Here is a 21,992-nt window from a genome sequence, read left to right as displayed (position 1 = left end):
ACAACCATCATCAGGAGCATCACCATCATCATCCGCCGCAGGTTCTGGAGGAACGCAATGGGCGGGTACTGACGCCACGGTTTAGCGTGCGGCCAACGCCACTTTACTACAAGGGTGGAGGCATCTACCAGACCGGCTCCTCGACGGTGGATGTATCGCCCGAATCCGGTAAGTGAACTTCAACTGGGAAAGCGTTCGAGGGGAAAAACCGGGCAAACTATTACTACAAACTACTAACCAATCGAATGGTGGTGGCACATGTTGAGGCTACTAGGAACAGGAACTCTAACACATTCAGTTTAGAAAATGTATGCAATGACTTACAGCACAATCTTGCCGATGAGTATTGGTGAAACTTACCTGCAACGAGATAAAAGGAAAAGGTTGGAAAATTCGATTAGATGCGTCATGTTTGGCAGAAGTTCGATGAGCACACACTTAAATGAGGTGTATGGCGAGTGAAGAATTATTGGTGCTGTAGTTTAACTTAAAGTCTTTTTACGCTTTTAATACACTCGGAGTCTTATGTTTTACTTTTTCGTCCCCATTTCCCAGTGAACGATCTACTGGAACAGAAGCCAAAGCATCGATTCAGCAGTAGCAGTATCACCGCCGGCACTGGAGCAAAGGTGAAACACCTTCTCCAGCAGCGAAAGTACGTCCGGAAGAAACTGCCCTACGGTGGTCCGGGCACGGGGCGGCCCAGTTCCAGCCGGGAGGACGTGTAGCTACAGCAGCATGCACAGAACCCAGACTGTCGCATGACTGGAAGTAAGGCAAGAAGGGAAGACTAAAAAAATGAACTAAACCCCGTACCAAAGGCCGTTCCTAACAGACTAATGAGTTGGAAACTGAATCGAACAAACGTCGGAATGAAGAAATGCCACAGCGTTCGGTATCTCGTACGCAAATAGGCGTCACTGTACGAAACGAACACGGAAATGGGCCGTGCCTAGACAGGCGGACAACGACAGCAACAAAAAAAGAGGGTGCGACTGCGACCGATAAGGCAAGCGCTTACAACAAAATAAATAAAGCTAGGTCAATATAAATCAGCGCGACGGCCAGGGTGACCATTTGTCACGGTACCGTTCTCGCCCGGGATGTTTGTCCGCGAAATCGGAAATCGCTTTTATCACGAGGCTTTTTGCGGATCGAGCGTAACCGGCAAGGCAATAGAGACATTGGACATGGGTTTTGTTTTTAAGTGTCACTTTATGCACGATCGAGTGCGATGGGGATGGCTTTATCGAGGTTCTTAATGAGTAGGTTTGCGTACACATAAAAATACGTTTAATCTGTGATCGATAGAGGTGTAGTTCGTGGCGATTGTATACATGCTCCAGATGGTGCAACACATCGGTTTTAGTGGGGTTGTGTAATGGGGGTACGGTTCCTACACCCCCGGGATGGGGCATTAAGGTAGCAGGACAGGTAGCATTAGCGCTCGTGGAAGAAACGATCAAGATGGATCTTTCTACCCCTGATGTCGTTGCCACGAGGGGCATCGTTTTGGGAGGGTTGGGGGGGACGCATCTCCACCGCGGTTAACTATGACTGAACGTGTAAATGATGTATAAGACAGTGCAGAAGCAGCAACAAAACATTAGAAACTAGAGACAAACGGAGGTTAGGTTTAAAACAAAAAAAAACGAAACGATGCGGGTTCAATGAAAGTGCGTTTGAATAAACGCTAATTAGAGAAACGGTAATGAGCGAACGCAGAGGCAGCAGACGTTCCGCGGAGTGTAACCAGCAGCAATAACTAACCTAACTTCAACGGAGCACGGCAACGGGCGGCAAGCGGGACAAAACAATCCATTATGAACCTTGGGAAAAAAAACTCTGCCTGCCCGATGTAAAAAGTGCAAGCCCGATTGGGAATAATCGGCCGAAGAAAGTGAGAGGAATTAGACGAAAAAGTTGTGAGGCGAAGGATGAGAAAAATTAAAGTTCCATCCTCCTCCCAATCAATTTTATATAAAAAGGGAAAATTTTCGCAATGGTGGACTTTGGGATAGGGTGGGATTTTTAACTATCGGATCGGGTTTAACTACCTGCCAATCTACACCTTCCAGACACAGTCAGTTGAAGTTGTAGAAAATGATGTATATTATGCAAACAAATCGAGCCGTAAAGTAACGTGCGTACCGAGGGGAAGTTATTTAACGAATTAATTTAATTAATTGGGAGTAAGTGAAACTTGTGAAACCGTGTACAGAGGTGTGAGTGTGTATGGTAAATAAAATTGTAACATGAGTCAAACAAAGTATGGAAAAGCACACTGTCAAAAAAAAGGTTATTTACGCAAAGATTAAACCATCGAAAGAAAGAACCCGATCTGATTGTCACATTTCAACATTAAAACCCTTTCCTCACAACACCAGACACAAAAAAACTGTACGCAACACGCAAGCAGACGCACGCAGGTGGAAAATACATAAACGTAAAGGTAAGAGCGAGTAAAATGTGGGAAAATGGAAGAAAAATTGCAATTGCAAATAATAACAGCAGAGAAATGCTTATAGAAGAAAGTAAAAACCAAGAACGAGATGGAAGAGCAAAAGAAAGAAAAAAAGAAAGAAAGAAAGAAAGAAAGAAAAACCGAAAGAAACCAAACGACATGACCAATAAAAGAAAACAAAAGTATTAAATTAAAATGTGAATGTGAACTGCTGGCTGGTGTTTTCTTTGTTTGCGTCCGCTCGCTCAGCTTATCACCGTTGGAGCTGGAGTTGAAAGGTGAAACAAAAGGCTTGGCAGACATTCGGTACCGGGTGCGCACTGGCAAAAGGAAATGAAATGAAATCGAAAGCGTATGAAAGAAATTCTCACGCATCATTTTGTCGACCCTGGATGGGTTGTCCCAGTATGGAAGGAGGGGACCGGGACTGGGTGTGTGTGTGTTGAGTTTTCCCTCCCATTGTGGTGGTGGTGGTTGTGTTTTTTCCCGCCATACCCTGACTTTTCCCTCTGCCCACCAGCGGGATGTTTTCCCTCTAACGAACGAACTTTAACCTCCACCCACCAGGGGGCGTACACGTGCCTGCGCAGGTGGATGATGATCACCAAGAGGGTGATGATGGTTATGATAGTATAAATTGTTAATGGAAATTGAAAGCGAAAAGTGAACAAAAGAAAACCGGATTCCCAAGTGTTGGTGGATTTGAATAAAAAAAAACATAATACATTCATCTTTATGCTTTCTTTGCATTATGTCGTAATCATAAAAAAGCAGCCAACGGTATTCTATTTCATTTGCATAATTGTTCTTTCTAAAAAAAACCCCTCTTGAAATATATAGAAAAAAACGAACCACTGTCACTCGTTTAATTGACTTCCCGATAATCCGTGCGCGAGAAGAACTGAGTTTGTGCAGCTGCGATTGCAGTTCACCTTGTCCATGCCTTGGAAATTAACTCGCAAATAATTCGAAGCGCATTCCGCAAGAAAAGTGCACAACCAGTGGGGCAAATGGGGCAAAATCTTCGAATGAATGACCCACAGTTAAAGTGTAGTGGCAGGAGCAATCTTCCGCAGCAACAAGATAATTGCAGATCGCGATAGAATGGGAGGCAATGCACCGGCGTCGTTCCACGCTTTTCGCTTTGCATACTAATCAGCACTTCTAAAAACGCCCGCTCGCAGCGAAAGCGAACGGGCACAGGAGGTTTCCGTTCCCGTGCGCACACGATCAATAATTAGTTTGTTTAATCGAAACGACCTCTTCCGTGGGTGGAAATTAAATCTAACAAAAACCACCACAGTTCATCTGCACACTTCTGTTTTTTTTTTTTTGGCCAGCGATTGTGAAGACAACTTTTGCAAATGAGGAAAATGCGGACGGACACGTTAGTGTTGCGGGTTTGCTTGGTCGATTTCCCGGCACTTTTGGACAAGTGGTAATTTTCCTAACGATCCGAGGTGGCGTTTGCTGCAAACTGTCTGGTGGTGGTGATAAGATTTTGGGAAGGAAAGTTTCGTGCTCCAATAAAACAGCAAGGTACGGTAGGGTAATCGGATCAGGATGATGCTTAATTACGAACGAAAGCAATCGATTGCGGTCTGTTCCGAAGTGGAAAGGTGAAAATTTTGTTGTCTAAGTTTCAAGGGTCTGAGAAGGAAAGTTTGCAATCGATTATTTGACATTTATGCTACGAAAAGAAAAGTATTAGAGGCTACCATTGAAAGGATTTCACAAGAGATGGAAATAACATCTTAAACGAAAACTCATTAATCAATAAAAAGAACCCTTGTTTATGTACGTGGAATATTGGAAGGTAGGTTGACTAAGTAATATGATCTTTAATGGAAGGTTTCAATGTGAAAACAATACAACGATGCTTATATAGAGATATCTATCATCTGTATTGACAGTAAAGGCAGAAATATTGAAAGTTAGACTCAGAATACTTAGAAAAAGGATGATCCAACAATCCAATTTTAGATAAGGAAACAACTTTCTGAACTTCTTTTATCGCAAATAATAATTAATAATTCATAAGAATTTGGTAGAAAAACATCTCTAACATTATGTTTCGGTAGTGAGCAGGGTGCAAAAACACGGAAAAAATTCCAAGTAGTTAAAAGATCATCACCTGCGCATTAACGTTCACCGGGATGCCCCCGTCGGGCAGTTTAAATTAACATTTAAATAGCAGAAAACATAAAAATGGCACCCGGAGAAAAAAAAACCACCCCACTGCCAGCTAATCATAACGACAGTAAGAATGTGCTAACTTAATTTTTCAACGGCCAAAGAACGCAACCAGACCCGGTACCGGCCCGGTCAGCATAATCTCGTCAACGGCTCCGTTTGCGTTTGTGTCGTGAACTAATTACAATCACTAATGACCGCTAAATTTCTGCAATTAGCAACTTTATCCATCACACCCCGGTTCCCTGGTGTCCCGTCCGGGACGATGCAAGCGACTGCAAGTGAAGATTACGATGGTGCAGATAAGGCGCCGCAGCGAATCTGCGACACAAATTCTCCAACGGACGACACGTAACTTTCGCCATCGGGCACTGATTGTTCATCTTTTTTCCCGATGTGTACGCAGGTGTGGCAGGTGGCAGTAGCAGATGGAAATCAAATTTATGTATTCCAAGTTTTCAAAATCTTATAAGCGAGTCTTCCTCGACGAGCCGCCGGCCAACTGCACACCATTATCATTGCTTTTCCATCGTCCGATATGACGCACCCGCACTCGCTCCGGTTTGCGATGCAATCACGGATGTCGCTCTGTGTGAGTTATGCTGTTGTTCTGTTGACCAGCGGACCGGTGTCTGTTGCCGGCTTAGAACGGAATACCAAACACCAGAGTCCACTACCGGGAGGAGAGTTTTCATTTACTTTTATAGCACACCGGAATAAGTAAGTCCGAACGGTGCGCGGCAGATAAACTTTTTAATGGAAATTGGATGTAGCGGCGAGCGAGTGTCGAGTCGGAAGTGCACTCCCCCCCCCCCCCCCCCCCCCCACGTTCGGCGTCGACTGCTGTCATTCTTGTCCGCACTGCTCGTGCAATGCTTCCTTCTTGTAGCCACACGACCGTTGAAGTTTGCCCGAATCGAAGAGAACCGTAGCGCAAACAGCTCAACTGTGGTAGCATAAAATGTGCATCATTAGCATGACTTTCGCATACGATCGATCGGTTGCCGGGTACGATCGATGCGGCACATCGATTGGGGTTTAATAAATGGTTGTTTTTCTGCTTGAGCGCTAGGCAACGTGAGGCAAAACGTGCGGGTTCCCCGCAAGGCAATTTCCCCGGGTTGCACTGTACCGGGTGAAGAATTTTCCTATTTTCCAACCGATTCGATACGTGTGTAATGCTTACTCAATCGAACACCGGATCGATATGGAGGTGGGGAGGTGGGACTGTATATTACACACCGGCTACATCGAACCAGATCTGTTATCGTGGAAGATTCAGCGCGTCGTAAAAGTGCCATGACCCGGGAATGGGTGCCCGGAAAAGGGTGGAATAGGTGGTGGACGCTTTTCCGGCTCGATGAACATGGCAGCTACCAAGCATCCGGATCATCATGAAACCGGTGTCCTTTTGCGCCTAGAAACCGACGCTAAGGTTTATTTTTATCCACACTTTTCCCGTCTCGTCAAGGCCGAAGAAATTACCGTTGGACATCTAACGAAATGTGTAAAACAACAAAAATTGGAACTACTTTATTGCCTTTACGGAAAAACGGGGTTTTATTTTCGTTTACACTCGAAAAACACAACATGAACTTACTGTTGACAGCTGTCAAATTGACAGTGCGCATTTCATTGTCCTACTTACATATTTTTCCAAGAAACGGTTGTATTCGCCGTGAACTATCATCATGTGTTTCCATTTCTTTCGTAAATTGTTCCATTTGATATGTTACAAAATATGTTACGGTTTTGATAAAGTACACAACCTCTTGCTCTCTATCCGAAAGGACTTTAAACCAACCAGAGCAATGTCTGGTGAAAGGCCCTGTCCTACGTTATCACACCGGACACGATATGACAATATTTTTCCGGTTCACTGCGGGACACAATGTCCGGAGGGTTTGTGATAAAAATAAACCCACGGTGCCACGAATTATAGTTCCCAAATCCAAGCTCGTGTGCCTGTAGCAAGCGTTTTTATGCTTCGAATACGGAAGCGAGAAACACACCACTGGACTTCCACGGACCTATCGTTATCTGTTCGAAAACTCCACCATCCCGACACGTCTGTCAATTGGAAAATTGGTATCGAAATGGGAATGAGAGTGCACTTTACGTTTACGTGTAAAATACTCACTCACAACCATCCCCAGCTCCAGCTGATTTATCGATCAAACCGAAAATGGTGGCCCAGCATCCTTCCGTGGCGTCCTGTTTAAAGATTCATCATTTTTTTCCTCGGCCGAACATGATAAATTTCATTTTCTGCTAAACTTTTAAAAGCAAAACACGGTCAATAATCGACCGAACGGAATGGAAGCGGTCGCATGATTGGAGGGCAACGCTTCTTTCACCGTTTTTTTTGTTATTCCAGCGTTATTACCGCTAGCAGAAAGGCCAAAAATAATCGCACTTCCATCAGGGGAGATTACTCCTAAAGTAGATAAAAGTTTGACACTTGTTTCCGTTGGATAAACAGCGCACACTGACGATGGCAGCAGCCTGATAGCCGGGATCGAACGGGAAAAAAAAGCTTTGTGCCGGCTTCGTCCACAATGTTCGATGTGTTTGTTTCCAGTGTTTATCGCCCCACCCCTGGCGCCGAGTGAAAAGACTTACCAGCTTCGCTTAACCTTCCGAATCGGATCGAAATCGCGCGTTGGTTGCAAAGTTGACGAGCATTGTTGTTGGGCGAATTTAATTAAACCATTACAACCACATTTATAAATGGATGAACGCAGCCGCCCCTCGGGGCAGCGACTTGATCCCGCGCGGTGCGGGTGAAGTTAAGCTTTCTTGTGAAAGTTTCGCTGTGCTTTGCAGCGATGTAGGCGTATAACGCGCGCAGCTACGGCGCCTAAAGGTTGTGTGTACCGGGGATAAGTGAACACATTTCTGCCCAGGAAATGGGCAAATGTGCAACGGCTCTAATTACGTGCAATTCTGTTCTGCAGCTGCATGCTGGATCAAATTTCCATTACAGCCTTTCAAACTTTTCCGCTACCGAAACTTCATTATTGAATTATGAAGCTTTTCATAACAACATGCGAAAGTTTTTGCTGCAGTTTTCGCTTCTGTTCCCGCTCTGAAATTTCCGCAAGGATTGTTCATTGTTCCAGCACACATTTTCCTGGTTTCCACGGTGGTGCATTGTCAGGTTTCCAACCGCGTCACTACTTTGCACTCTTTCGCAAGACTTGAAGCGAATTGAAGCGTTCAGGGGCAAAAACTATGATGCTGTGGGTGGATACTACATTTTACGCAGTTCTCCATTTGTATTTCGCACCGCAAAACCGGCGTGTGTTTCCTTCCTCATGTGTGCAAACAAGGCTCCATCCGACAGCCGAAAACAAAAGCAGGTTTCCACCTCGGGGCGTTGGTGAGGATGCTTGAGAGCTTGAGAACCTAAATCCAAACGAAAATAGCATCGTCTAAAAGGGTATTCGCTCGTTCGGGTTACATGGGTCCTCTCGCCGAACTCGCTTCTTTGATCCTTCTTGCCCACAATGGGGACACTTTTTTGTGTGCCAGAAGGTTCATTTAACTATCATGCGAACGTTTGTGGCGGGAACTAGCAACCGTTCACCGGTATGTCAACACAAAATGCTCCATGAATATGCTATGAAGGAATGGAACGATGTGAAATTTCCTCAAGCATACAGGAATTCTTGCATATTTTGTATGCAACATACCTAGTACAATCAGAATTTCCTTCTACTGCAACATGAACATGTTCGAATGAGATAAATAAGTGTAGCTAAATTAATAAGCTTTCTGTGCCGGAAATTTGTAACAGTACTGCTCGAAAGCAGGAACTTCACACAAAACCCACTCAATTAGTGACAGGCTCGTTGTTCCAAACATGTGTCACCTGGTTGTACAATTCTTTCCGAGCTCTTATCTCGTTACGTTACAAATTAATGGCCATTTACTATTCGCTCAGTAACGAACCGCTAACAAGTCGTTAGACCGAGCGACCCACACTACACGTGGACGGGGCTGTTCAACTTCCTTTGAAGCGGTCGGCGTTTGAAGCGGAGTCGGAAAGAAGGATTAGCCTGATTGCCCCGAGTTACACCCTAACTACACCCAATCCCGCCGATAGGGATTATTTTTTTATGTCCACTCCTTCACTGATTGTGTATGTGCGCTAAAGCTATTAGTAGCTGAGCCGCCGCCTGAAGCCATTCGCTGAGAGTTAATCGCTAACAGGAAGGATGATCACGATTAGATGCGGCTCGTAATGAGCGTATTTAGTAGCGCTAAACGCCGTCACGAGCACGTTAAGTAGACAGTGTGGAGACAGGGATTGATTCCGCCGCAGGGCACTTCACTCGAAACTTGCAGTGCGATTGTGATAAGTCTCCGTAGCGGAGAGTAATTATGGTTCAACTTGATCGAATCGAAGATCAAGGAAACTGTTTTGTCGGGTTTAAATGTTGAACGAAAGAACTAGCAATTCGATGTTCTCTCCCCAGCTATGATTTTATCCACGCTCTTCAGCAAAAAAATGTTCGACAACAATTGATCCTAGACTTCAAGGCATTGCAGTACTCGACTCAAGTACCTCGAGCATTTCATGTTTTGTTGATTCATTCTAAGTTTTATGTATCCCTTGATAAAATAAATTCTTCAACAAAGCACAACGACAACAGGTATTTGTTTGCTTACGATATCGCAAAAAGTTCTAGATAAAACATAACATTTTAAACGTCTCATTCAATTATAAATTTTCTAAACAGGTCGTTAAATTACCAATTTCCAAAAGACAGTCATAAATACCACTAATACGTCCTCGTTTCCTTTACATCAATTGGCTGCTGATCCAATCAATAATCTGCTCAATAATCGTTCAAAATCAACAGCCGGATTTGATGGATTTTCCACGTCACTAACTGCTCCATGCGCTTCGCGCACACAACAAAATGGCGCGAAATATACGTCGTCAGCGGTGCGGTGCAGCATACGGTAGAATTGATTTACATTCCCCAATAAAGGCATGTATCTTGCGTCCCGATAGCATCCGGTGGGCTTCACGGTGAAGCCCATTTTTTCTATCGCACTTTACGAGCGGTTAAGGTTGAATGTTGAGCTTCAAAAAAAAAAAACGAGGTTTTCCCATCGAACCATTCACTTTCCCACGGCTTTGTTGAATGTGCGTTCTACGATCGGTCCCGTAGCACCGTTCGATGTGTCTTTGCCGAGCAAAACGGAAAAAAAACACAACCAATAAACCTCCGAGACACTCCAAGATGAGCTCGGGAACCCAACGATGAGCGTCAATCGGGAAATGGGCCATGGCTAATAAGGATGTTACACTAGATCGATTCTTGTTCTGCTCGTCGTTCTAGCCGTACTGCGGCAAGTAAGCACGGTACGGTTTCACATTTCACATGCAGTAACTTCGTTTAGCAGCAAACATTCGCGTTCGGTTTAACACATGCCCGTAAAGACACTCCAGACCCGGTGGAAGATTGTTGCAACAGTCTTCATAACCGATCGGCACCGACACAGCTGAACGGAACCGCGTGGCACGACTGGCGGTTGGGTGAAGCCCGAACCGCGTTTACCGTGCCCGTGTGTCGGGTAAACATGCGCCCCATGTAGCGTTCGTGCAGCGCAAACAGGGCCGCGGCGACAGTGGGTGAACGCGTGCTAACAAGCAATTAAATGCAGCCGTAACAAACTTTTACAGAACCGTCTGTACAGTACGCGGTACGCTAGCCGTACTTGAGCGCTGCTCCATCTGCGTCAGAGCGTGCGGGGTTTTTCGTTTCGCGGCCCGCAATCACGATCCACCCCTCACCCGGGCCATGTACTGCTTGTTCCGATTGCCCGTTGCTGGGTTGGCTGGATTCGTTCCTTAACTTCCACCGAACGTGGATAGTCTCTTTGCGTACCGCCATCGATAAGAAACTGGCAGGGTCGATGGCAAAACCCCAATTCATCTTCCCGTCCTTTCACACCCGGCTAGATACGGGCCCAAGTGCACTGTCAGCTGCTGCGTCAGGAGACTTCGGGTGTAATCGTAACCTGCGCTGCAACCTTCACCTTTATTTACACAACCCATCTTGGCCCCCTCCCATCGATGTCTATCGCTTCCAACGGTTGTATTACATCCGGTCAGGGATACCATGGCAAGAAGCCAAAGTCATCCAGGGCAAGGTTGTGATGGATGGTTCGTTCGCATACACCTAGCGCAATTCCTACCTTACGACATACTTTACACTAACCTGTTGTGGGACTTTGTGTAAACAAAAAACACCCCAAAGGCAACGAGAATCTACAAGAGAATTCAAATAAATCCCACGAATACTTTGGGGATGCATGTCTCCACCCAACTCCAATCATACACACCCTCTACAGCACAACATCAGTTCGGAATGATAATGAAAATGGCATACTACGAAGCAAAACGATACCAAATTTACCATTAAATGATTGCGTTTCCGACCAGTCAACCGTCTTCCGTTCATGCATTATTCAAAAGGTGGCAAGGGAGGGCCACAAGAAGAGCAACAGAAGTTCCTCAGAAATAAGGATAACTCTATCAGTGATGCGAAGCTGAGCTACGCATCCTTGGTTGATTGGAACTTCTTTGTGCTTTATTATCCTTTATTTAATTTTTGCTTTTGCCAAGTGGTTCAAGCCGATGAATGGATGTATTAAAATCGATTCCGACCAAGCAAAGCGCTTGCAGGCATACGGGCTATATCGGAGAACTTCTCGGATATATCCGGAGCACCTACTTTACATCGAACGATGATTGATGGAGCAGAACGAACCAATCCAACATGTTAAATGTCCTCGGGAAATGATACACTTGCAGTACCCATTGCATTCCTTCAGGGACATGCAACAGGATGTATTGCGATTCTACCTGTTGCATGTTACCCACCATCTCCATCTCCAGTGATTGTAAAAAAAAATAATCAACTAATCGATGCTGTCGACGGGCTTGTAGCGAGCGTGACGAAAGGTCCACCGGGCTGCAAACTTGCACGAAAGCTACAACCCCGTAACACACCGTTTGTATTGCTTTAGACGCAAAGGCTACTGGCAGCAACTACCGCTGGAATCTCCACAACACCCACCCCATTAGCGAACGAGATGCTCCAGATGCTATCTCACGACCACCGGGGGCGCCATGAACTGATAAGCCGCACAACAACAGCCATCGGGCGGTGAAAACTTCCACCAGCAACACAACTGTTACACACGGGTGTGGAGTGGCAGAACACACACATCGCGATCCGATGCGTCCGACGCGAAACTCACACGCGGAAGTTTTGTGGGCCAAGAATCACAGGGACAAAACTCCCGCAGGAAGTGCAACACTTTTCCCCAACAGTGCAATGCCAACCTTCTGCCCCCCCATGGAAAACATAAACATTGTGTGAAGCGTCAAAGTTTTGCTTTAAATTATGCCAACTATCTGCCAGTGGTGGAAGTTTCTCGAGTTTCTGCGAACTAACATCTATCTAACTTTAATGGTGAAGCATTATTCTGCACACGGGACTGCGCTAATACAGCCGGGGACATCTTAATGCCAATTCTCGTACTTCAAACCCCAAGTTTTGTCAAATATTCTCCCATTTCGAATGCACCTTAATGGGTATTGGTGTGTTGCATAACTTATCTCAGCTGCTTTGCGACACCGTTACAACACTTCCCCAGGGCTAGGCGCACCGTGGACTGCGTGGCGATGCTCCCTTCGAAGATTCTTATCTGTTGCGCGCAAGATTCAGTCGCTGGAATGCCAGCACCCGGTGCCCGTGGCCGCCCGTGTTTGTTTGGTTTTTCGCAGTGGTGAGATTGTTTTGCACCGCGGGGCTGTATAATTGGATGCTCCTGCCTGCCTGCCGCTCGCGGTGTAGGCGTGCCTAACGGCCTCACAATCACGTTCGGTAAACCTCCGTCATCAAAAATGTTGCTGTACGCTGTAGTTTTTCTCCCTCACTTACACACACGCCATGGCCCACGGGGACGCACGGGGGAACGTTTATTGATTCTAATAAGCCTTCCGCCATCCGTACGAGATCCGCTCTTGCAGCGCTGAATGAGTGTTGCTGGTGAGTACGCGAAGCAGTTTGAGTCGTACACAGGATCCTTCCATCGTCCGCTGGGGAGGGTGCTAATGGCCACCTGAATCGTAACGCATTAAGCATTGGACGATGGGGTTGAAATTGGGACACCTGCCAGTAGCAACCGTACACACACACTCACCCTCACCTTGGGACGCGTTTCGGAACCGTTTGAAGTCGATGGTCGAGTGCTGCATGAGAATTAGTGTCCCGCGGGGTGGGCAGGCGGGTGAACTATTGAAATATAATCGACCACGCGTGGAGGCGCCCCGGGGCCAATGGTTCTCACATGTCTTTCCAATACAATGTCGATGGCTTGTCGAGACGGGGCCAGTGTGAGCATTCGAGAATGCACACTCCCGAGACCTCGCAACCAGCCCCACCGAGCCTCCGAGTGGTGGTGGGCAAACGGACGGTGGCCGGTGGTGTTGTAAAAATCGTCATTCTCCACCGTCCCAGACGATGTTGATAGACATCGGTCAATGTCAACTGCTGCTCGCATGACATGATATCATCAGCTCATTAGTATAGTTGACAATGGCTATCGTTTGTAGGGGGTTCGGCCGTGGGACGGCTGACCTGCATGGAGTTCGGTGAACGTCGGTGGCGCTAATATTTCGCGTTTGCAGGTACGTTCGCTTTCCCCCTTTGATAGTTAGCTGTTGATGGTTCCGTCGAACCGGAATGTGAGGTTCAAATTTTTCTTCAACATATCATCACCTTCTCCTCAATCGGCTATTCATGCTCTTCGCGCAAGAATTACTGATAATGCTACTACGGAATTTCACGTCACCTTTTGCTTAGTGCGTCACACAATGCCGGGGAAGATCTGATTTGTCGATAGATTCCGAGCACGGGCTCATTCATCAGGTTCCGTACCGGCTACTTGTTGCTGATTTTGTCGCCAGCTACCGTACCGTGCGACGTACCAATCTTTTACGACCCTCAAAAAAAAAAGAAACAACAAGATCATGGTAGCGCAGAGGAACTCGCGTGTAGCAAAACATCCGAATGGGAACCGCGCGTACCCTGTGCCGACAATGCTATCTTATCGCGCCCCCTTTTGCTTCGGGAGATATGCGCCAGATTACTGTTCTTTGTAAGAATCTCAAAGCTAAGCTCCTCCGGGCTGTCGTACCGGCGAAACAGAACAGCATTACGTGTCGAGGAGGACAAACTAAACAAAAAAAAAAACAAGTCGTGGTAAAACTTCTTCCCAAGGTCCGTAGGGACGGGGAATGGAATTGTTCGTGTGGTGCTCGTACCATTTTTCCTTCCCTTGTTCCCTCCCACCCCGTGCAATTCAATCGACCAACTTCAATCCGCTCCTCCTTTGGGAATGATCAATCTTTAGGACATTATCTGGGTCAATTGCACCATCATTCGACGGTGAACAATGCGGAACGTTACAACAATCGCTACACAACTGAACCACCCGCCCCGTTACAAGTCCCCGGTCCCAGCGGTGGGACGTCGGTAGGAAGCGGAAGTTGATCCCAGTAAATGGCGGAACACCGGCACGGAAGCGGTACACGATACAGGAACAATCGTCACCCCGCCGGAAATCGATGTCGCTCGCATCGATGGTGGTGGAATTTATTGGATTGCCATTTGGCAGGGCGGCCGCCCACCGGTGGCATTCTGTCCGCCGGCCGATAATTGATATTTTCACTAAACAGCACAGCACAGCGCGGCTGCTCCCGCGTATTGTGGGAAGCGATCGATAGATACGATAGGAAATTGGGGAGGGGTTTCATTAAACTACCGGAGGTTATTGTTTTTTTTGGGGTAGGAAATTGTTGGTGGATTTATTGCTATTGATTCAAAGGTCGAATTGCTAATAAATAAACTGATCCTTATCGCCAACTACCGTTCAGCACGGTCATGGCAGGAAGCATTCCGGGAGCAAGACCTTGCTCTAGTTCATATTATTTACCCTACGCACAAAAGTTTAGCAACTTTCCTAAAAGTTTCCTTATAAATACTCGGGGGCAAATTTTTCCTATTTCCCTGTCCCTTGTGAGCGACGCAACGATCTGTTACTTACGTGTATAATCCATCATCGAGCTATGGTGCGCCATCGTTCTTGTTACGGGGGTTTGGTTCATACAACAGGTGACGTCACTTGCAGGCGTCACAGAAAAAAGCTCAGCTACGCAAAAGGGGTTACTTGGCTGGATCACTTTTTGTTTTGCTTTCACGCAATAAAGAACGGAAATTCCCCCGGACAATCGTTTTGCGATTTTGCTTCCCAACACAATTACGTGCACCTGTCGCCGGTTGTCGTCTGTCGCATAATACTGCACTACTTCCACCCGAAACACTTCACTCGCTGTAAACGGGCAAGGATTTTGTCACACGCGCACGAACCGACCCTGCCGCTGTTTGCTTTAGCCGGCACCGGAAATGGTTTCCTTCGGAATGCCGGAACTAACACTTCACTTGCATCCGCACGCAAACCTTCCGCCCGCACCGAGTTGGGATTGATTTTGTGTCCACCTGTGTGGGGGTTTCGTATGCAAGTGTCTGTTGCTTGCTGGATGCGATACTGCTTGCTTCCGATACACCGGAAATAGGTACGCTGAAACTTCCGCCCGACAAAAAAACCCAGGCCTGAAGCAGAAAAGGGAAAACAAAAATGATGGCTAATTTTTCTTTAACTTTTGTCCGCTTTAGCTCACGGTAGCGGCAGCGGCAAACTGAGTTACGGAAGTTTCCGCCGGTGTCGTCGGCTCATTCATTGGCTTAGCATTTCACCGAGGAAAGATCGCTATGGAATGTCAGAAAAGGTAGTCTTTGATAGCAGAACTGTATAAACCTTATTAGTAAACACTCGCAGATCTAAACGATTTATAGACTTCTTTCCAATTTAAATATTCACAAATAAATTCAACCGAAAGAAACCAACGGCAATCACAGAACGGAACGTTGCAAAATTCATTTCAACCAAACAAATGCAGTAATCACGGTAAAAGGTGTCCTTGAGCTCTCTTGCCGCAAAGCAAGGCATGCCCCAACGGCGGGCGAGTAACAGTAAGGTTACTTCAGGATAACAAAGCACACAGGACCTCAAAAAAATAATAACCTCAGACACAACCGAACAGTGTCTGGTGCTGGAAATCCACCCGGGCCGTTGGATGATGAGAAAATAATTAAAACCGTTCCAAAATGGGAAAATAAATTGAAAAACACATCGCGATTCTTGCGGGCACTGTGAAAGAATGTGCAGAAGAACGCGGCGTGCACACTGTTTTATGTTTTTTTTCTTGCTGCTGCTGCTGCTGCTTTCAGTTTTTGTCCAATTGAACCACTTTGTGACCGCAAATGCGCGGCGTTTCGTGCGTGTGTGTGTGTGTGTGTGTGTTGGTGATACAGGTGGTTTTCGTTTCAGCACAAACCAGCTGAGGGTGAGATCTCTTCACCAACCTAGAGAACAGAGAAAATAACACCACGCCTGTCCTTGGCTTGGCTTCCCTACTTATTGACACTTTTGCAGGAAGCTGTGAACACGCACCAGCAGTGGGTTCCAGTTGAAATCTTTGTAGCATGCAGATGCGACTTGCGTTTAGTGGAAGTGCGAGAAGCGGTTTTGGCGGACGCAACTGTGGTAACGCTGCCAACTACTGGGGAGATCGGGTCGAATACCGATTATTTGAGTACCTCCGCCTGTGGGATATTTTTATCATCCCCCAACACACCCCAAATCCCTATCATAACACTTGCATACTTTTGTACATTTCATCGTTTTTAAGTCTCGCCCTGTAGACACGACCCTAAGTACACGTACACACACACACACACTCACGTTTGCACAGAACGAAGGAGGAAGGTTGCACCAAGAGAGACGTCACCGTATCGACTTTCAAATCACAAGGTGAGTCGCGCAGAGGAGGAAGAAGGCGAAGAAGCAAAATAAGTTTTCTTCAGTGTTTTGGCTTTCGTTTTAAAAATCCACCCCGTGCGCTGGCCTGGCCTGCGGCGGTCAGCAGCACAAAACGCACCGAGCGTAACGCACCGTAACGCACCCGCCGTAACACTGCAAACCAGAACTTCAGTGCTCCAGTAGCTCCGGAGCGCGCGCCAGACCAAACACCAATCACTTTGGGGGCTGCTTTCAGCTGCTTTCGAGCTTGCCGTTCACTCGTGCACACTCCAACGCCGAGCGCCCTACTGACGAGACCGTTGGGGTTGCCGAGCGATAGAACTACTAAACAACCGAGCACGGTGTACGATATGCAGGCAAACCGTGCGGCCTAGAATTAATCAAACGAAATAAGGGAGAAAAAAAACGGGCGGGCACACACAGGGCACGAAATATCTGCCACACCGTGTGTACGTGTGCGAACATCGTGTATCGGGACGGGTCGGTATATCGCGGTACTCACACACAGGTGAAACACCACACCAAACCAGTACCGTCGTGTCGGAATTCCCTGTGCCCTCTCCCTGAGGGTTGATAAAAGGGGGTGGGAGGGGAGGGGGGGTGGTGTGATGCATTGGGCATGGAAAAGGACTGGTTCACGAAATCACAATCAACATAACACTCGGTGTGTTGGTACAACAGAACCTGCGCTTGGTAGTGGTATATACACTACCGTGCGAGATTGCGAATCAACAGCCGCTGGCTGTGGCTGTTGCGGGGACGGCATGAAGGGGGGAAGGGATGAAACAACCCCCGCCCTGGGCCACCCCTTTTTGTCGACGTTGAATCGAAGCATTCGAGATAGTCAGCTGTGTATCTGTTGAGGCTAGCGAAGGGACAGAATGAACGGGAGAGAGAGAGGGAGAAAGAGAGAGAAAGAGAGCGCAAGCAAGAGAGAAACTGTATGATGTACTCTCGTGCTACTACGAGTGATGCTGAGCCGTGCACAGATAAGGGTCACTCATTCTCAATAACTCCGCTGCATGCTGCTCTCATTACCACCCTGCTGATACCGAATGGCTTTGCAACTCGCATTCGAGCTCCAACAGCACGAGAGCACACAACTTATTCTCTTCTTTCCCTATCTCTCTCTCTCTATGTAACGCTCACACATCCTCACAGTGCCTTAGTGCTCTTAGTGCACTCGGAAGGGTTTTTGCCTCTCCGAAAAGGGCACACATCGAGACGCCATTAGGGCCATGATCACGAGCGTTACATCCAGCAGCGAGACCCCCAGGGGGAGCTTACACAGCGCACTCGCCGTCCCGCGGGCTCGTGATGACCAGCTGGTCCAGATCATGACAGCTGATAGATCTTCCTCGTGGGAAATCCAAACCGGGCGCATTATGCGACTAAACTATGTGACTAATGATGGTATGCATTTTTAATCCGCGATAGCGACCGTGCCATCAGCTGTTGGTGCGCGGTCCTGGTGTTTGAGGCATTGATGTTTTATGGTGGTTTTATAGGAATCAAATGGAATTATATAAAATTGTGTGAAATGTTGCTTTATCTACAACAACTGCGCTGGTGATATAAAACGTAGAACATTTATATCTTTGTGTCTTTTGACGTTATGTAAAGGGACCTTTTCTTTACAGCAAAATTATTTATCTGGCTTCAACGATGATTTGATTTTTATCAGTTAGAGGCTTAGCAATCTGGCCATCTCCTTGTTCACTAAATGTGCTAAGAAAACGATTCTTTAATGTTAATTAATGTTCAGTAATTAATGTAAATTATTGACATTCTGATTATTTCTGATTTAAAATACATCTTATCATCTTGGAATACGTGACGACATTGCTAAACAAAAGCTCACAGCAATAAATCGAGATCGCTTACACACCCGATACGATAAATACACGATTAACTCTCCCAAGAACAAATAATCCCATCATAATCTGACGTTAACCGTAAACATTAAAAAAATATATATTTATCTCCTCTACAACACCATCCCTTTGCTCTCATCGGTGACCCAAATCGCCAACCGGAGTATAATTTATTCTGCTAGATTTATTAAAGCGTCCCCCCAAAATTCCCTCAGCACTCGGTGGACCAGGTTTCAACACGTCCCATAATTGCCGGTCGGCCAACCGAACGGCGTTCGCCGGTATCTCCCCTCGAAAACGCCACAACAAAAACCAACCCATTTTCCAACGCAAAATCACTGACCCCACCAACCCATCAACCTACTCATGGCCAAGCCACCGTTGGGGGAGGTTTTTTTTTTGGTTGCATGGGCGAAAACGCTTTATGCAAATATGAACCACCGGCAATAAATAACGTCAGGGAAGAATTTTATTTTTCCGGCTGCAGAAACAAAAAAAAAAAAAGGGGGCAAGAATGTATTTGCCGCTTCTTGTAGCGTTACAACTACACGCGTGCGGTGGTTCCCCAGTGTCTTCTGGTGTTGTTTCAACACGTCAACCCGACAGTACACCGGGTCCCGCACAGTTTTCTGCTGCTTTGTGAATCACGATGCTATCTGCACAATAAATTATGAAGTGTGAAATCAGTGTGCACGTGAGTGGTCGCGTACGTGCGTGATTCTATTAGTGTTTTAGGTTAAAAAGGGGAGGAACGCAATGTCAATGTTGTTAGGATCGTGGGGAGGAAGATTTACTAGCTGAGCAGAGCATAGATTAGAACAAATTCTTCGGTTACATTCCTCGTGTGAGTGATTGTGTTTTTTAGTTCCTACCGTTGATTTACTACATGAAGGTTGTTTTCAATTTATCAAAGGAATTAGCTTGTCCTGTGTTTAATATATAATTCAGAAAAATTTCATGACAATTTGCTAAACAACACCTTCCTGTATTATTATTATCTCCATTACGTCTCACTGGCCAAACCAACTTCAATCCACCTCCTATTGCAGCTCTTTTATTTGTTTCCTCATTTACACAACTTGTCCGAAAAGTGATAATAACAACTAAAAATAATTTTGTTTTTGTTATTCATGCTGTTGTACGCACTCTTACCACACCAGCAACGATGCATGCCCTTCTTAGCAAAGAAGAATGATGACAACATTTCAGCAATCGTGCTGCCAAAGATAGCGATATGGACATACTTGTGCTGTTCAAAACACCCGCCCGGGCCACACGATAATCAGAATACAAACTTGGTTGGTCGCACCAACAAAATGTTATGAACATACCGTTTGACCCATCCCGGGTGCGACATCAAAGCGCACGGTGCCTCAACCATTACGGGGACGGGGACATTTTAAGATGTCTACGAAATGTCAAATTTCCCTCGCCACTTGAACTGCAGCGAAAGAATTCTGCCGTATTGTGTGCTCGTTCATTCCCAACGCCATCCAAAAACTGGATTGAGCTGGGAATTTCCTGAAGGCACCAGACCGGCAAAGCGGCGTCGAACGGAAATTTCAACCATTAAAGTATTTCATCGAAAAAAAAACAACAAACTATTCGCTCAAGAATCGTTTGCCATAAAGGCAACGAAACCAGTTACGCGGAGTCGATACACCGGGTCACGTGACAGCAGCGACTACGACACGGCAGCTCCCTCCCCGCAGCACACGACAGCGGGAGGTGGTAAACTCTTGAAATCATCGCGCAAACATCATAGTTTTTCGCTCAATGGATTAGTTTTGGATGTTCGATGAGTTGATTAGTCACCGGACTCGAGCGGGCCCGAATCGAAATAAAAAAGGAGAAAAATCATACTTACTGCAAAACGAGATAAGATTTCGCAACTTACCTGGAAGAAAAGAGACAGAGGGAGAAAATAAGATATTTATGTAATGAAAGAAATATGATTTATGTAATGTTGCATTACCAGCAAGCTTGAAATTTGTTTTATGTACTAATTTAATTGAAAAAAACTCGTCTTCACTTTCATCATATGTATTATATTCGATTGTTCCGTACGGTGGGAGCAAGTAAAAAATCTCTATTGTGAGCCTCTGATAGGTAAAATGCAATAATTATGTTTTGTAAGTAAATAATGATTATGCAGGTGATTAATAGACCAATCACGAAAGAAATTCCACATGATTCCCGGTTCGATGACCAGAATATAAATTTATTCACGGAATTCTAGGCAATTCTGACCATAGGCATCCTGATCATCAAACTGGTAAATGGTTCGAATGCAACTGTGCAGTATTAACTCATCATGCACTTGTTCAATTACCCAACAACATTCATGCGGTGCATTGCACCACATTTTCACAGGCGCTTCTCGAAACACCTAGTTCTAACCATAGTAATAACCCTCCGACATGCTCGTTTTACAGCAACACTTCCGGCGTTGTTACCAGCAGTCGGGAACTCGGGGCTCGGCACAATTTGTTATTACCAGCGCCCCGCTTCTAAAGGTACATCATCTCGTCCCGAAATTACCGATGCGCTCCGTTTCACAACACACGCACCACACGATGGTCTCGAAACGGCGTAATTTATGCAAACCCTCAGCTTATCGGAACCAGATAAGGGGGCATTCTTTGCGGTACAATCTAATGCACTTTTGCCACGGTTACGGTAGCAGCACTTCAGTGCATGGTGCTTATTTCCATTGACTTTGATACACAGCCAGGAAGCCGTACATCCCGGAACAGTGTAATTTCTGTTTTACATTTCAAATTAAATTCAGGTACCACCTTCCCACCTCGTCCGTTGTGACCTCGGGGGGAGGGTTCACCCCTGGATGAAGCGATCCCGTGATACGTACCGTATCCCGACGATCCCGATGAGGTTGAACAGAGGTACTGCCTGCACGCCAATCGTGTCCGTCCGATGGAACGGCACGCGGGTGGGTCGAAAGCGTTTTGAATTTTTACCGCTCGCATGCATAATCCAGGTCGCAGTAGGCGGGTGGTCAATGTGAAGTACCACTTATGGACGTTAATCTTATCATCCTACTATATTAGCTTGCGAGCGGAGTGAATTAGACGAGCAAATTTCAGGACTTGCGTTGGTAGAGCGTTCAATGCTGGCGTGTAGCTTGACGAGCTAGTGTACTAAAAGGGATAGTGCATGATTTAAAACTAGCATACAAGTTAGAAGTTGATTGACATTTTACTTCGGTACTGTAAATTGTAACTCCACTACAGCATGACATCGTCTAACCTACCATCTACATGTAGCGAATCCTCTTCATCGCTGGTACATTTCTGGTCCAAGTCAAGCAGACATGTTGCTCCGTTTGCTAGCTGTGCTTGATCCTCTGCCGAACCATCTGCACCAGAGCTATCCGCCCCGACTTCCTCTGCTTCCTCCGCTTCCTCCTCGTCCATCGAAACGCCTTCTACAACAGGTGACAACTCCAACGACGTTCCTTCCTCCAACGCCGA

The 21,992-nt window shown here is 46.2% G+C and overlaps 1 protein-coding gene across 1 annotated transcript in view; it reads right to left on the bottom strand.

Moving 5' to 3' along the window:
- Positions 1 to 21,992, bottom strand: part of LOC128716411 (high affinity cAMP-specific and IBMX-insensitive 3',5'-cyclic phosphodiesterase 8) — an 86,414-nt gene that overhangs the window by 41,645 nt on the left and 22,777 nt on the right. The window contains exons 3-4 of the mRNA XM_053811331.1: positions 20,369 to 20,398; positions 325 to 360 (exon numbers count right to left, since the gene is read on the bottom strand). Coding sequence (XP_053667306.1) covers positions 325 to 360; positions 20,369 to 20,398 — 66 coding nt within the window. The remainder of the gene's footprint in view (positions 1 to 324; positions 361 to 20,368; positions 20,399 to 21,992) is intronic.

This window comes from Anopheles marshallii, chromosome 3 (assembly GCF_943734725.1).
Source record: "Anopheles marshallii chromosome 3, idAnoMarsDA_429_01, whole genome shotgun sequence".
NCBI classification, from domain to species: Eukaryota; Metazoa; Arthropoda; class Insecta; order Diptera; family Culicidae; genus Anopheles; species Anopheles marshallii.
This window is presented reverse-complemented; position numbering and strand designations above follow the sequence as displayed.